We start from the raw sequence: 17,882 nt of genomic DNA on the forward strand, positions 1-17,882 counted from the left end.
TCTGCAGATACAATACATAATCTACAACTTCTACTGGAAATACAGGAAGAATTATGGATGTTACTACATGCTGCATAATATGGTTCTTGTTGATCTCAAACAATTTTAGTAAGACAAAATGAAACTGTTAAGTACGATCTCCATTGCCTGGTTGTCGATGAACTCCATGGGCTGCTTAGCAACTCAAGCCACCATTTGAAGGGGAAATGCTTCTGCGTGTCAACTTTTCTTCATTTCCTTCTCTTTTCAGCTATGCCTATAATTTTATACCTTCAAAGCAAAAGCACGAAGTTAAGCAGTAAGAAATAGGAACGATTTATGGGCATGCTCTAAATGTTTTGTCTGGCACCCACTTGTGACAAATACCAATACTACAATTAATGCTATTGAAAATATAAAGAATTAAAATAAATGTAGAAACTAATAATAAAAGATAGTAAAAAAATAAGACAAAAATTTAACGAGGTTTAGTATATAATTATCTACGTCCTAAGCGCCGACAATCAATCCACTACTTCATGACAAAATACAACTTTGAAGTGTGTTTTACAAATGGAGAGTTGAGCTCTTTAGGGGAAATGCTTCTGCGTGTCAACTTTTCTTCATTTCCTTCTCTTTTCAGCTATGCCTATAATTTTATACCTTCAAAGCAAAAGCACGAAGTTAAGTAGTAAGAAATAGGAATGATTTATGGGCATGCTCTAAATGTTTTGTCTGGCACCCACTTGTGACAAATACCAATACTACAATTAATGCTATTGAAAATATAGAGAACTAAAATAAATGTAGAAACTAATAATAAAAGATAGTAAAAAAAACAAGACAAAAATTTAACGAGGTTTAGTATATAATTATCTATGTCCTAGGTGCCGACAATCAATCCACTACTTCATGACAAAATACAACTTTGAAGTCCAAAAAATATTTTTGACCAATGTGGGACAAACAAAGAAAAAATTCAAAATAACTTTTCTACCAATGTGAAACTTTTCTACCAATGTGGGACAAAAAACAACACATCTCTACCTTGACGATAAATTCAACAAATTTTTCTGTCATCAACATTCTCTGGAGTTCCACATCATCGTCACCTTCCAAAAAATATTCAGACTTGCAGGATATTGATCAAGTCCAAACAATGTTTGAACTTGATTGTTGTCACAATCTTGGTCAACATATTTGAGGGATTTTCAACTGTAGCAATCTTCTGAAGAAGTATCTTGCCTCCATCAATAATATTCCACATAAAATGAAACCGAACGTCGATGTGCTTCGTTCGTGCATGGTAGACTTGGTTCTTTTCCCAATGAATAATACTCTAACTATCACAGAATACAACAATGTGCTTCTAAACAACTCCCAACTTTTCAAGTAAACTCTACAACCAAATAGCTTCCTTAACAGCCTCTGAAACTGTCATGTACTCTACTTCTGTTGTAGATAAGGCAATGGTAGACTGACTGTAAGGTAGACCTCCAACTCATTGGACCATTAGCAAATGTAAAAGCATATCTAGTAGTTGATCAAAGTTTATCCAGATCTCCTACAAAATCAGAATCCACATATCCAACAAACTATTGATCAATAGTATTATTTTTCTCAAATACTATACCAACATCAATCGTATTCATAATATATCTCAAAATCCATTTCACAGCTTGTCAATGTCCTTTACCCGGATCATGTATATACTTGCTCACCATACTAACAACTTGTGAAATATCAGGTCTAGTACAAACCATTGCATACATTAGACTACCAATAGCACTTGCATAAGGAACCTGTGACATATACTTACATTCCTCGTCTAATTGATGAGATAAAGTTGCACTAAATTTGAAATGAGGAACAAGAGGAGTGTTTACTGGTTTTGATTGCTCAGACATGCCAAACTCTGTACCACCTTCTTCAAGTACTGTTTCTAAGACAAACTAACTCTTCCTCTCATTTTGTCTTTGCAAATCTCCATGTCAACTATATTCTTTGCTTCACCAAGATCTTTCATCTCAAACTCTTGATTTAACTGACTTTTCAACTTGCTGATTTCTTTCCTATTCTTTGAAGCTATCAACATATTATCAACATAGAAGAGTAAATATATAAAAGATCCATTTTGTAGTTTGCGAAAATAAACACAATGATCATGTTTATTTCAGATGTACTTGTGGCCCATTATAAATTGATGAAATCATTTGCACCACTGTCTTGGAGACTGTGTTAAACCATACAACGATTTATCCAGTTTACATACCTAATTTTCTTTTCTAACAACCTAAAATCCATCTGACTGAGTCATATAGATTTCTTCTTCCAAATCACCATGTAAAAATGTAGTTTTTACATCGAGCTAAACTAGTTCAAGATCAAATTGCGCTACCAAAGCCAACAAAATTTGAATGAAAGAATGTTTAACAACTGGAGAAAATACCTTATTATAATCAATGTCTTCCTTCTATGCGTAGCCCTTAGCTACCAATCTAGCTTTGAAGTGAACATTATTTGCATATGGAAATCCTTATTTCTTTACATAAACCCATTTGCAACAAATTGTTTTCTTACCTTTGGGCAGCTCCCAAGTCTAATTCTAATGAAGAGACTATATTTCTTCATCCATCGCTCTTTTCCACTTGTCTGATTCAGAGTTCCTCATTGTTTCTTTGAAAGTGTAAGGAACATTATCATCCACAATTGGAAGTGCATAGGCCACCATATTAGTATACCGAGCAGGTTTTTGAATTTCTCGTCTTGACCTCTGAGAAACAATTGATTCTTATTGCTGTGAAAATTCTCGAATTGAAATCTCCTCTTCTTGTACACTATTCCCCACAGTAACTAGAGAGTTACCTTGTGTAGTCTCATTTCTCATTGGGTTTCCCAAAATTGTCTCAACCTCCACCTATTGTTGAGTACCACTAGTCTTTTCTTTAATTAGTGACTCTTTGCGTATTGTTTTCTTCATCATCGCAAGTTCATCAAAAGTCACATCCCTGCTTAAGATCATTTTTTTTTTTTTGTCTCTAGACACCAAAGACGATATCCTTTGACTCCTACACTTATCGCTAAGAATATTGCTTTCTTGGCTCTTGGATCCAACTTATATTCTTTAATATAATAATAAGTCATAGTACCAAAAACATGTAAAGAATCATAATCACTAGTAGGCTTTCCAGACCATACCTCATAAGGTGTTTTTTCCCCTATTGCAGATGATGGTAAACGGTTGATGAGATGACACACATATCTAACAGCCTCATCCCAAAACATTTTGTCTAACCCAGCATTAGACAACATACATCTTACTTTCTCCAGCAAAGTTCAGTTCATACGCTTTGCCACCACATTCTGTTGTGGTGTATCTTTAACTATGAAGTGTTGAGTAATACCTTCATCCTGACTTACCTTAATAAATGGGTCACTCGTGTATTCACCACCATTATCTGATCTGAGCTGTTTAATCTTTCTGACAATTTGAGTTTCAACTAATTTTTTCCACTTAAGGAAAATATCACTCACTTCATTTTTATGCTTCATAGAATACACTCAAACTCTCCTGGAAAAATAATCAACAAAAGTGACAAAATAATGCATACCACCCATGAAATCGTTTTTGTGGGGCCCCATACATCTGTATGGATGTAGTCTGAAATATCTTCATTCTAATGGATTGCAGTGTCAAATTTCACTCTATTCTATTTTCCCAGAATGCAATGCTCATAAAATTCAAGTTTGTACACCTTTGCACCTTTCAACAAACCTCGCTTAGCTAATTATTATAAAGATTTTTCTTCTGCATGTGCCAATCGCATATGTCACTACTTGATTGTATCTGAACCTGCATTTTTCTCAAAAATAATAGCTGCTGAGCCAATAACTGTACTACCTTGTAAATAATACAAGTTATTTTCCCTTATTCCTTTCATCACCATCAGCGCACCTAATTTAATCTTTAAGATTTCATCTTTCAAAGTGATAGTGAACCATTTAGATTCTAAGGCACCCAATGAAATCAAATTTTATTAAGGCTTTGAATATACTTAACATCTGGCAAGGTTTAAATAGTTTCATCTTGACATTTCAACTGTATTGATCATATTCCAGTTGTTTTATAGGTATTATCATTTCCTATGAAAACAACTCCACCATCTAATTCTTCAAAATTAGAAAATCATTCCCTATCGGGACACATGTGATATAAACGACCAGAATCCAAAATCTACTCACTAAAAAAATGTGACATAGATGTTTCAACAAGAGAAAAATCTAACCCACTTCCATCATCATTAGCTATATTTGCATTAGAATGTGCTTTGCCCTTATTCTTTTGTTGTAATTTAGGGCGATCTTTCTTCCAATGTTCTTTCTCATGATAATGTAAAACATTCATCTTTAGTAGGTCTCCCACGAGATTTACTCCTCCCATAAGATTTACTCCTCCTTCTAGGCATACGACTCTAAGAACGTCCCCTTATTGTTAGTGCTTCTGTTGTTTCCTTATGGACCATCTGATCCTTCTTTCTGCATTCAGTACTAATTAATACAGTACAAATAGCATCAAAAGTAACTTTATATTTCCCATACAATAAAGTGGTGGTCAGATGTTCATAATCATCAGGGAAAGAGTTCAGTAACAATATGACTTTATCCTGATCTTTCACCTTTTCATCCAAATTTAAAAAATCGGCCAAAATTTTATTAAAAGCATTTATGTGGTCATTAATCGAATACCTGATTGATACTGGAAACGAAACAATTTCTTTTTCAAATAGAACCGATTTTTCAAACTCTTGATCATAAATGTATCTTCCAATGTCATCCACAATTTCTTTGCAGATGTCTCCCTCATAATACAATATTTCTGATTTGTAGCGAGACACAGACAAATCGTAACATATGTCTGATGATTGATCTTTTCCCAATCTCTGTCACTCATATCCACTGGTTTATCATCCAAAGCAATATCTAATTATTACTGATACAAGATGTCTATCACCTCACATTGCCACATACCAAAAATATTGGTACCATCAAATTTCTCCACCTCAAATCGAGCATTCGCTATTGTCTTTGACGATGATGTAGAAGCCGTTGGGGTTGGAGTTCATGTGGACAGAGTTTCTTCTACTGCAGTTTTTGTCATCTTCTATATATTTAATAACAACCAATAAAGCAAAAGGCCTAAGATGAATAGTATGTACCAACTGTGTCTACTCTGTTTTATCCTATGAAACTCCACTTTGACCAAGCCGACCTTCAGGGAACAATTGAGCCGCAATGGTCTCTGAGCACTCACTTAGACAAGGTCTTTCTTAGGCATCAAATATGGAATCAAAGATCCTAACAGAGGAACACCTCAGTATCGACACTATTCAACCTAACTCTGATACCAATTATTGTGTCGGGCACCCCACTTGTGCCAAACACTAATACTACAACTAATGCTATTGAAAATATAAAGAACTAAAGTAAATGCAAAAACTAATAATATAAGACATTAAAAAGAACAATACAAGAATTTAACGAGGTTCGGTATAGATGTTGGCTTTTTGAGTTCGATCCCTATTTTGATGCTAACAAAGCATCTGTATTTTATGTGTGCACTTAGTGTGTCAACAGGTTTACATTTCAGCATGGACATAAGATACGAGAAAATGGAAGCCTAATGAACTTAAAGATTATACATTTCAGGAGAATTCCACGCAAAAGAGCAAAGGAGAAAGAAGATATTTGTTCACTTCAATTGTAAATTGCATTTAGGTTCTTATATTTTGGTCTATAATAATGCATGCATCTGCATAATATGAATTGAATGCTCAGACAGGACCGTAGACTAACCTTAGGGTACGTCGGATTTTTGGGGTTAACTCTCAAGACCATAGATTGACTTTAGGTCCCTATAAACACTTCATAAAAAATCCCCTTTAACTTAAAAGTTATACTATGAGTAACATGGGTGAATTCTAATAAGAATTAGGACCTAAAATAATAATTGAAAGTCACTTAGTCGACTGAACCCAGCTGGTTATATTCAGCTCAGTCGACTAAACCATTCAGAGGTCAACAGATTGACCAAGGTTCAGTTGACCAAACGTATTATGAACGTATCTTCTACAGTCGACCGAACTAGCTCTTGTCTGACACCCAATTGTTCAACCGATTGAACTTTTAGTTCATTTATGATTGAGTCGACTGAACCAAATGAATAGTAGACTGAATTTCAAATATAGTCAACCGAACCTCGAACGTTTTCAAAATCGCCTTAATTCACCCCGACTATATCAGTAGTTCAAAAGTGCCTCGGTCGACCGTACTTATCAATATAGTCAACCAAACTTAAAATTTAGCCGACCGAACCTCTCGAGTTATAATTTTTTAAAAGCGCTAAAACATCATTAACTTTTAATGAAATATTTTCAAAATACCGAGTGTGTCCCCAACGATTATAATTTTCAAAAAATCTATAAATACCCCCTCCTAATTCCTAATTAGCAACTTTGATTAACTCCCAAATCCTCTCAAATTATTTTGTTAATCAAAGTTCTCCCAAACCATTTTTATAGAAAATTTTTTTTTCTTTAGGGAAAAATGTTTTAATATCTCCAACTCTCTTTCATTCTTTCTTTGAAAATCTTTTTTAAGAGAGTATTTCATTTGGACATTTATTTTTGCATCTATGCTTTCATGGATAAATTTTTATATTACAAAAGTCATTTGAAAAACCAAAACCCTAGGTTCTCCTACTTCTCATTGAAAATATTTTTTAGAAAAATATTTTATTAGAGTACAAATCTTTGAAATATTTTATCATATATATTTTTCTTCAAATATTAGAATATTTATTTTGAAAAACACTCTTACTCTATTGAACAGATTGCATATCATATTAGAGTGTATGTATTTGAGCTTAATGTGTACGTCTCTGCTTATATTTTCAGAAGCATGTTATATGTACAAAAATGATTTTTAATGTACCAATTGGGTTCATCTCACTAATTGAACTAGGGAGTCTCATCCCCTTAAGTGAGACCGGTTGGGTTTAGTCTTAAATTTGAACTGGGGAGTCTCAACCCCGTAAGTGAGACAAGTTGTGCTCAATCTTGTAATTGAGTTAGGGTTTTTCTCGCCTCGCAAGGAGAGAATGTAAACGGTTTCTGCTCTGCCCATTTAAGTGAGCAGAGATAGTGTAATCCTTGGGGAGTATGCCCAAGGCGAGAACGTAAGCTGGTTTGGCCGAATCTCGATGACAAATTTGTGCGCCACTCTCTCTCTTTCTTATTTAATTCTTACACTTTAATTTCAACATGTGTATGAATGTTTATTTAATGTCATAATTATTTTCATACACGCATTTGATTTAAATAAGATATACCACACACGTGCATGTTTACTTTCAATGTTAAAATTATTTTACATACACGCGTGTACATTAAATGGGTTATAATATGGGGTGAATTAGCCTAAATGCTTAATTTAGCCAAAAGTTTTTAAAACTCAATTCACGCCCCCCTTGGTCTTGGGATCACACTAATTCCAACAATAGAATTACCTACGTCCTCCTCTTCTTGGGATCATACCAATTCCAACAATAAAATTATCTACGTCATCGGGCGCCGACGATCAATCCACTACTTCTTGACAAAGTACAACATTGAGATGTGTTTTACAAATGAAGAGTTGAGCTTTTTATATAATTTCAACCTTAAGTCCAAAAAAACACTTCTCACCAATGTAAGAAAAAATTCAAAACAACTTTTCTACCAATGTGAAACTTTTCTATCGAGGACAAAAAACAACACTAAACTGTAAATGTATGGATCGCTAACAAATGCACATTAAACAGAGAAATTGAAATCGTGAACTTCACTGGAATTGCATGAATCAATATGCATGTTAATATGAAACTCAATGACATAAAGCGTGCAGAAAAGAAGTTTCAAACTGTCACTTTACCTGCCATTTCTAAAAGAGAAATCAGGACCTCAGTTATTTGGCAGCTTCGTATGGAACAGGATAAACAAGGAAATCACATACCTGCAAAATTGAAAAAAAAAAACATGTAAAATTTTGGTTAAACTGCTGTGAATACTTCCGTTTGACAATGATAAGGGATAAACAGATTTACCCAATAATGAAGAGGACAAAAGCTGTAATCCACAGAAAGTATTGGTAGCACTTGTATTTGGACTTTGTTTTGTTCATTTCATAGCCAGGATGGACACATTTCTGGCTTACATACCCAAACTGAGGGCGCACCAGAAGAATGAATCCTAGAAGGAATCCCGAGGCAAACCCCCCTGAGTGAGAAGATCCGTCCACGTGGGGAAGAAACCCGATGGCCATGCTTACACAAATCACTAGCACTAGACTCACAAGTGCTGCACACTGAATAGGATTCCAAGTGTCCTTTTAGCTTCTTGTGATTTCTTATTATTTGCAGCATAATGCATATGCATTTGGAAACTAATATCTGGGGGCATGTGTGACTCTCTGTGTGTATAAAAAACAAATAGAAATATTACCTTTTTTGCATAAATTGTCCAGTTTGTAATGAGCTCAGACAGCATGGCTCCTAGTAGTCCAAAAAGTGCACCCGAGGCACCGACTGATAACGATTTTGAATCAGCATTGTAAAAACAGGATGCAATGCTTCCCCCCACACCCGAAAGCACATATAGGACTCCTATTCTCACTGCCAGTCCATGTAATTGAAAGGGAAAAAAAGATTAAAGATCAGTTATATGTAAAAGCTGCCATTTGACTATTGAAAAACCAAAAAAAACAAAAAGACAAAACATCAGTTTGCTTGCATTAAAGCTTTAATTTCATATCAAGATATTGAAGATCTTACGAAAGCCAAATTCCCGTTCCATGCGGATTCCTATGAAGAGAAGGGTCAGCATATTTGCCAGTAAATGGATAACTCCCGCATGAAGAAACACGCATGCCAGGAGGCGCCATTTTTCACCATCCTGTACCAGTTTCAGGTTTAGGGCTCCCAGCTTTTTCAGCCTGCAAAAATTGAGATGGCAGGGAAATAACCAACTAATCTTTTGTGCTTGTAAGTTCTTAGTTTCATGCTCCAAAAAATATTTTTTCCACATAGATTAAGGTGTGATCTTTTTGGATGAACATCAATGTGCGATCAAGTTTAAGAGTTCTCAAATTTCACCATTTCTCTCAGGTCAAAAGCAGCGCCTAAAGCATCCAGGATATTAGTTGCAAAGAACTTGCATCTCTTGCCTGAGATATTGCTGCTCTCATTTGCACTTATTGATTATTGCACCAACTAAAATAAGGTTCTACAGAATGAAATTATTCAAATATGATTGAAATTAAGAAAAATCAAGGTTAATGACAAGTAAAATAAAATTCTTGTTCACCCATTCACAATATATTTTGTTTTTCATAACCAAAAAAAAAAAAAAGTGACTCCTTCACATTTTCTTTTCCTTTCCTTCATGTTTTACAAGTTTCAAACAGAAAATTAGTATGAAGAAAGAATTCCATGGAAAAGTCTTCCACTATGAATCCATAAGCAACTTCATTATCCTTCTTCAAGAAATCAAAACTATTACATCAAAAGAGTCATGCTACATTTGGAGACGAAGAATCAGGGGCCTTGGATTTGGAATTGCTTAGAGTCAAACAAGAAAACTCAACTCCAAAAGAACAAAAATAACACAATTTCATGTTGGGTTTTCTCCAACTCAAACAATTCCAATCGAAGGCCCTCTTCAATGCTCTCAAATGCCTCAGTTTTCAACGGAACATAACTAGCAGAACAATGACAAGCATATCAGACATGTAAAGTCCAGCCGAAGAATGTCTAACAGAAACCATATCCATCAATACTGCAAAACTCTTTTCTGATAGGTAGTTCTTTCTAAACACAATGCACAATTCCATTAATTTAGCAAGAGGCATTAGATATCAATTTAGTCATCTTGGGGGATTCAGATGACAGGGCTAGAGCTCTGTTCAGCTGACCTAATTTGTATCTTTTGTTTCCCAGTCGGCCAGTTTAGATTCTAATGCTGTGTTTGAGAACTTAGAATTGGAGCCTTAAATTTGAAATTGTCTAGAACTGAAGAATACCCAATTCTAGGCCCCAATTCCATGTTCCCAAACACAAACTGATGAGAACCCAACATCCCCCCCCCCCCCCTAAAACCCCCCAAAACAAACTGTCTCCATGAGTTTTGGCCCCTCCAAATAACAGTACTGTTTGCATTGGTCATATGATAATCACTGGTTAACGATTTTAATTGTTGATTTTGTTTAATAGTTCGCTTGCTTGTTCACACAATCCCTTTGGTTTTTTCGAGCCAAACAAATGTGTTAGAAAATGAGGTCATGTCACCGCACTCGTTCTGGATCCAATTAACTGGGTCATCCAAAATTTCTAATAATCTCCCGGACCCAATTCACATTCCTCATCTCAATTCCCGCAAAATAAACAATACCCTGTTTTACCCAAGAACTAAACCCTAATTCCCTTATTCCCCCAAACAACGCACGTTAACAACATTCAAAAATTCAAGAGAGAGAGAGAGAGATCGTACGTAGCAGTGGAAGGGCCGAGGAGGGGGTTCTCCGTGAGAGGCTGGAAAGAGAACCTGCCCAAAGACGGGTAGAAAACGCAGCGGTAGGCCCCGGTGACTTCGGGGCAATTGTTGACATACAAACTGTATACGAACAAAGCTATGGTTCCCACGAAGATGCTCGGCACCAGCCACGGGAACCACGGCCTGCGCAGCGGCGGGGGCGGCGCCATGTATCCCCCAATTCCGTACTCTACATCGCCCCTCGCCATTGCTCCGGTGCCGGTGCCGGTGGTGGTGGCGGCGAAATCCGCGGTGGTGTTCGGGAAAGAAGAAGCAGATGCAATTGAGCGCTGGGTGGTACCGTACGGCTTTGCGGTTTTCTGGCGCCGTGTTCTAATGGCAGGGAGGAAGGGACTCGGGCGAGTTTAGGCGTTTTGAGTTCGGTACTTTCCCCGCGTAAAAGGTCAGTGAAATTACAAAAATGCTCTTATGACAATAAGGAAAGCTGCGCTGCGTCAGGGGTAAAAATGTCCGGGGAAAAGCCGTTGTACCAGAGCACCTTGCCGCCCGCCTTCGCTCTCTCACGTTGCAATTCAGCTCCTAGCCGTTAAATCAAACTGTTCCTTGGTTGTAAATTCAAACATGACCCCGTCGTTAGTTGGTACTTCTCTTAATCTCTTCTCCAAATCTCTTATTCTCTCGACTCTCAATCTATCTGGCATTTTTAGCTTTTCTGTTCTCACTTCTCATGATCTCATTATCTCACCCTTTGATCTCTCTTCATCTCTCTAGTCTCGACTCATCTCATTTATCCTCATCGAGTCATTTGCAAAGTCTGCCGCAAAGGCTGAGAGGCATAGCCGCACAATTAACGCTTTGATTCTCTCAACTCTCTTACATTCTCAGTTCTTACTTAGTCACCTATCGTTCTCTATTCATTGCAGTCATCTGCAGAGCAATAGAGCATCTATCGAGAGGCCGAGAGGCACAAATGACTTCGCATAGGCCACAAAGGGCCAAATCCCCCCTCTTCTCCTTCAATTTGGCTTGGAATCATGGGGATTTTGATTTGATTTAGTTTTTTTTTGTTAAGATATTAATAAATAAAATGAAGAAGTGTTGTTTTAAAAAAAAATTATGTCACTTTATTTGAAATGTTTTAAAAATTTAAAAGTAAATAAATTATATTTTTAAACGGGTTGCCTATTTATTAAATGGGTGAGTTTAAGTTTATATGTTAGTCACCCATTAAGAAACGGATCAATCTAAATCCAAACCCATTTAACCCTTGCTATTTACGACCCAGTCAAACTCGACCCATTAACCTATGTTGCCATCCCTAGGAAAACCCAAGGATTGGATTGGAAGACGGTGGACTCAATATACGTCGGATTAGGAGAATCAATACTGGTAGATTCAACACATACTAAGGATTGGATTTGAATCACGGTAAACTCAACACACATTGAATTAAGAGAACCAGCACTGATAGGCTCAACACATACTAGGGATTGAATTAAAATGACGAGGAACTCTACACACTAGATTATGAAAACCAACATTGGTAGACTCAACACATGCTAGAGATTGGAATTGAAAGATAGTGGACTTAGTACACACTGGATTAGGAGAACCAACACAAGCATACTCAACACATACTAGAGATTGGATTTGAAATAAGGTGGACCCAACACACACCGAATTAGGAGAATCAACTTTAGCAGATTCAACACATACTAGGGATTATGACTCAACACACCAGATCAAGAGAATTAGCACAGGCTTAACATATACTAGGGATTGAATTAAAAAGATGGTGGACTCAATACACGTCGAGTTAGGGGAACCAATACTGGTAGATTCAACACATACTAGCGATTAGGTTAAATAGATGTTGGACTCAACACACATCAGATTAGGAGAAACAACACTAGTAGACTTAGCACATACTCGTGCTATCACTTATCCATAAAATCAAATAATAGGTTAGAGTGCAATGTTTTATGCATGCAATGCATAAAATGCACGATCTCTTGACACATTCAAGGCTTTGACAAGGTGCCTAGACTGCTGCAATGAGCACTGGAGTTCTTGTACTAGTATTGTTTTGAACCTTAAATTGAGCCTACACTCAAGCTCCTTTCTATTATGTCACCACTTACTCAATTTGGATGATGCCTTGCCTTATTTAGAGTCAATCACATGGTGCTTTATTCTAAGTAATCACGTTGCTTATTGAAGATAACAACACTTTCTCAATTCTAGCAACATTTTAATTGTTAATCAGTTGAATGCAACAAAGGCTAGGATGATGGTGTTTAATAATGAAAGCGCAAACCTGTGTTCCCTTTACGTAGTTATGCGCGATTAGCACAGTAATGACTTCACCACTTGTTGATTGGTTCCCTTCATCTCTAAGCATTGAAAGTCGGATTTGCACTTGGCACACATGACATTACCTCAACTTTTTATCTGAAATTTTTGGTCAATATTTTGTACTCCCACATTTCTCTTGTTCTTCTTTTATCTTCCTTTTTTTTTTTTGTACACAAACCAAGGAGTCTAATAAGTTTTTAAAAATGGTTTCTGGCATTCTACCTTCACAATCCTAAAACTATAAACCACTTGTAAACCCATCCCAGCTTAGGGTTTAGGCTCGGTTTCAAGATTTGGGCTTAGAGATTAATTTAGGTTGGGTCAAGCCAAATTGAGCCTCATGTGTTTTCAGGCTTAAATAGGATTTATTGTAACTTGGGCCAAGTTTTGGTTTCGGCTAATGGGCTAGAGCTAAGTTAGGTTAAACGGCTGAATTAGATTGGGCTTAAGTTAAGGTAAAAGTGTCACGACCCGCTCATTTTTCACATATATTTTTTTTATAATAATATCAACATCAAACATCACAATTCAGCAGGTCACCATCCACCTGGACCCGTGGGTACCAGGGATATTACAAAACATACAACAGAAGCCTACGCAGCAGAAAGTATAAAATCATATACATCTCATCATAATGTGCATAATAGATACCAGAGTATTACAAACACTATCTCTTAGTATATACATCCCAAAAATAAGTCTAGGGACAGTTCCCACAAAAATCTTATCCCTACCAAAAGCTTACCCTTCAAAAAGGGTAGATAATCCACACTATGTCAGCGGGGCTTTTCCTGCTCTCCTATCTGGGGCTCCTGAAAAGTTAATGAAGTTTAGGGGTTGATCACGCGCCGAAACTGCGTAATTGGACGTTTTAACTCGGTCTTTACGGTTTATATTTTTAATTAAATGTCCAAAATTTTTCAATATTTTAATAAAGTGCCAAAATCATCATTCTTGAATTTTATTGCATTATTTATGAAGTTTTGGTAATTTTTTGTCGCAGGAAAAATCTCGGAAACCAAAATTGATACATGTTCGTATTTCATGCATAACTTTTCCGTCTAAGCTTCGATCGAGATGATTCAAATTTTTGGAGAAAGAGGAAAGGATTATCTACAACTTTCGTGTTTTGAGTTTTGTGAGAAACTGGCTCTAGAAGAGTCAGATTTGCAATGAACAGAGAATGAAAAAAAATGAAAAAATATAACAATTCAGGTCGAGTCTCCTATCCGGGTCGTGGGTTAGGACAAGCCCCCTCCCCTATTTATTCTTTCTTTTTCCCCTGTTCTGGGTGTGCCCTGTGCACCATCTCTCCCACTCTCTTCTCCTCCTTTTTTCTTTTCTTCTTCTTGTCTTTGCATTCTCTATTATCTCTCTTTTATTTTCTCCTACTTATTCTTCCTCTCACTCTTTTTTTTTCCCAGCTAATCTCTTCTCTCCCTCTCTAATTTGTCTTTTCTTTTCTTTCCCTCTCTCCTCAGTGATCTCTTTCTTTGCTTCCTCTTTCCCCTGTTTCTCCATAGCTGCAGTAGTCCCTTCGGCCTTCATCCTGCTACAGCCCGCACAGCAGCAGCAGTCCCTGAACTCTCCCTTGTATCTCCTCTGCCCCAAACCACCATCCAGCAACACCAGTAGCAGATCCTTCTCCAGCAGCAGCTCCTCTGCTGTCTGCTCCAGATTTTCAGCCCTCCAGCAAGCCTCTGCTCGGCCAGCCACCATAGCAGTCCTCCTCAGCCGCCCAGCATGCCAATTTCCGCAACAGCTCAAGGACCAGCCTCCCATCAACTCCACAGTAGACCCGAGAGCTCTTCCAGCAGGTTCTCCAGCATGCCAGCTCCATCCACAGCTCCAGCCTGCAACTTCTCTCTTTCTCTCTCTCTCTCTCTCTCTCTCTCTCTCTCTCTCTCTCTCTCTCTCTCTCTCTCTCTTCTCTCTTATTTTCTTTTCTTTCTTTTATTTTCAAAAATTGCAATTGAATATTTCTTTTCTTTTTATTTAGTTATTTATTAGAGTTTTTGAAAAACTTGTTTGAATGAGTGTTAAATAATTTTAATTTGCTTTAGTGAAGTTTAATTTTTATTTATTTATGTTTCTCTTAATTAATGTTACCATTAGATTTGAAGAATTTAATTTAGTTTCTTTTATTTTTTTATCGTTCGATTTAGTTAGGGTCGGTTTTGTTAAAGTTCGTGTTTTACCGTATTCCATTATCGTTTGAATGTTCTTTTTTCATTGAAGTTTATGGTTGTATTTAAATTGTGATTGAGGTTCAAGTTCGTGTTAAAGGTTCAATTTTTATTGTATGTATTTGTGTCTGATTGAGTTTCCATCATTGTGTTTTAATTCCATGATCAATGTTACCATTTTTAATTAGCGCGTGTTTTGATGTTTCCTTAGGTGGATTAGAGTTTCCATTCGTACTCTTTAAATTGAAGCATGTTAGTTTTAAGACTTTAATTTAAGTTTTTGTTTAAGTCTCGAAAATTCTGAAAAACCCCGAATCTGAACTGAGTTCAGTACATTTTTATTTTCGATTGGAAGAACATAAAATCTGAGATTAAACGCATTCCCTGAGGAGACGATCTATCCTTTGGGTTTAATATTACACGACAAAACTCCTATACTTGGGATAGCTTCCGAGCTGCTCATTTTTCGAGTGAGTTAGGGGTGAGACACCTCTCAGTAAGGGAAATAAACAAATACTAGTGTGTGGCAACATGAGTAATTCGTGTTCAATATATATCATATATAACACATTTAGTACTGTTTCATCAAATCTGGGAAAACATATATAGATATATATATATATATGTCAACATGGCAAAACATACTGTATTTTCATAATATATCTCAACTCATGTCATAATAATAATAACATAAAAATCATCATGGTGGGTTAGTTGGCTGTTGTCATGTATTGCCCCCACATGACTGGGTTGTGTGGCCCGAAGGCGGGACCTGACAATGGTTGGCCGACCACTGCAAAGTCGATAGTCTAGTCTGTAGGTCCGATGGGTCTACCCAGACTGGTCCATATACCAGGGGTGATAACAACACACTCCTCGAACATAACCCATCGACCATCCAATCTCACACCACTCCGTACAGCGGCATTAACACAGATATCACGATTATAAAGACCATGGACACATAGCAATGGTACCGTGCAAGTGCTAGCCTAAACCAAGCCAACCAGGTTCTGATATCATATACATATACTGAAACCGTGATACATAAATATCTCATATCATTTATTTTCACATCAATCATATCATTTCACATATATACGTGTATCATGAAAATCATCGGCCCGTACGCCGATATTACACATTTTAACATAGTTCGGCCCGTACGCTAACTACACATAACACAGCCCGTACGCTGGTAAACAGTAATCACATAGCACGGCCTGTACGCCGGCAAACAGTAATCACATAGCACGATCCGTACGCTGGTAAATCACATCTCCTAGCATGACCTGTACGCCGGCAAATCACATAGCACGGTCCATACGCCGACAAATCACATCTATATATATAGATGTTTTTAGATATATATATATATATATATATATATATAAATATATATATATATATCTATATCTAAAAACATCTCGGCCCATACGCCGGTTTTTCCATCATAAAAACCTATCTCATCCCCGTTCCCAGAAAACAGCATTTCACAACATTTTAACTCATGCCACACAATAGATTTTCCACATATTCAACATACGATCATTTTCACAGTATTTTTGCAAATATAAGACACATAAATATATAATCATATACATTTTCCATAAATCAAATGATAACTATATATATATATATAAACATTTTCCAAAACAATAGTAGCTTAGTTTATCCCCTTACTTGATTCTTGGAAAGCCCCTAATAAAATTGTCCCGCACCCGCAGGGTTCCTAACTCAATACCCTGAAAATGAAAAATTCCAGAATTAAAATTCAGTATTTCTAAGTATACAATATTTTCCTCAACTGTCAAAAACTTAAATATTGGGTAAAAAGTTTTCACCCAAAAGCATTCAAATTTAACACTTTAGGGGTTTCCTGACCAATACTCCAAAATTGAAAACCCCTAGTATTAAACTTCAGTATTTTCATGCGCACAACATTTCTTCTAACTAGTGCAAGACCAAATATGGCTTAAAAAGCCTTACCTCAACTTTGGGATGATTTTCAACTAGCTTTCTTCCACGATCCGCTCCAGAAAATTTGGAGAGAACTCTGTCAGGAGCGTCGTGGTGACTTCGGATCGTCAATATGACGACTGGTGGGGCCGAAAACGTAGAGAGAAGGGAGAGAGAACCGTAGAGAGAGAGAGAGAGAGAGAGAGAGAGAAAGAGGAGAGAGAGAGCTCGGATGTAAATGATAAAAAATCCCGGATTTCAACTATTTATAGAACAGGGGATTTCGTCAACGAGACCTTGTATTCGTCGATGAGTCCTTCACAAATTTTGTCGATGAGACCCTGTATTCGTCGACAAAATTCAGGCCTCCTCAGAACCCTCTCGATATTTTCTCATCGACAAATTTTCTTAAGCCTTTGTCGAAGAATAAAGGGGATTTGTCGACGAAGCCCTGAAACTCCCCCTTTTTGTTTTTCTCTTCCAAAATGCAATGTCGTTGACAAACGCGTACGACTTCCTTCTGTTTTCGGTTTCCATTTCCCTTTCCTTATTCTTTAAAATTCATTTTTAAATTCGGGTTGTTACAAAAAGAATCAATTGACCCAGGTCAATGTTGACCTAGGTCTCGCATCTGGTCATTCGAGTTTGGGTTAATAGGTCAATGGACCTAGACCGCAAGTTGACCTGGGTCTTTGGGTCGGATCTAGGAGTATTCGATATGAGTATTTGGATCTAGGGTAATCGAGTATGGGTATTCGGATCTAAGGTAATCGAGTATGGGTGTTTATATCTGGGTCAACACTCGAGCTTAGGTAATCGG

At 36.8% G+C, this 17,882-nt stretch overlaps 1 protein-coding gene across 1 annotated transcript; it reads right to left on the reverse strand.

Annotated features, from left to right (window-relative positions):
- Positions 1 to 7,976: 7,976 nt before the first annotated feature.
- On the reverse strand, positions 7,977 to 10,933 carry LOC131158507 (RHOMBOID-like protein 5). Its single transcript, XM_058113377.1, has 5 exons — positions 10,560 to 10,933; positions 8,846 to 9,006; positions 8,517 to 8,686; positions 8,120 to 8,379; positions 7,977 to 8,028 (listed from the first exon to the last, which is right to left on the reverse strand). Exons 1-5 carry the CDS (start codon positions 10,808 to 10,810, stop codon positions 7,977 to 7,979), a joined length of 894 nt encoding a protein of 297 aa, XP_057969360.1. The 5' UTR covers positions 10,811 to 10,933.
- Positions 10,934 to 17,882: the final 6,949 nt, after the last annotated feature.

This window comes from Malania oleifera, chromosome 6 (genome assembly GCF_029873635.1).
Source record: "Malania oleifera isolate guangnan ecotype guangnan chromosome 6, ASM2987363v1, whole genome shotgun sequence".
NCBI lineage: Eukaryota > Viridiplantae > Streptophyta > Magnoliopsida > Santalales > Ximeniaceae > Malania > Malania oleifera.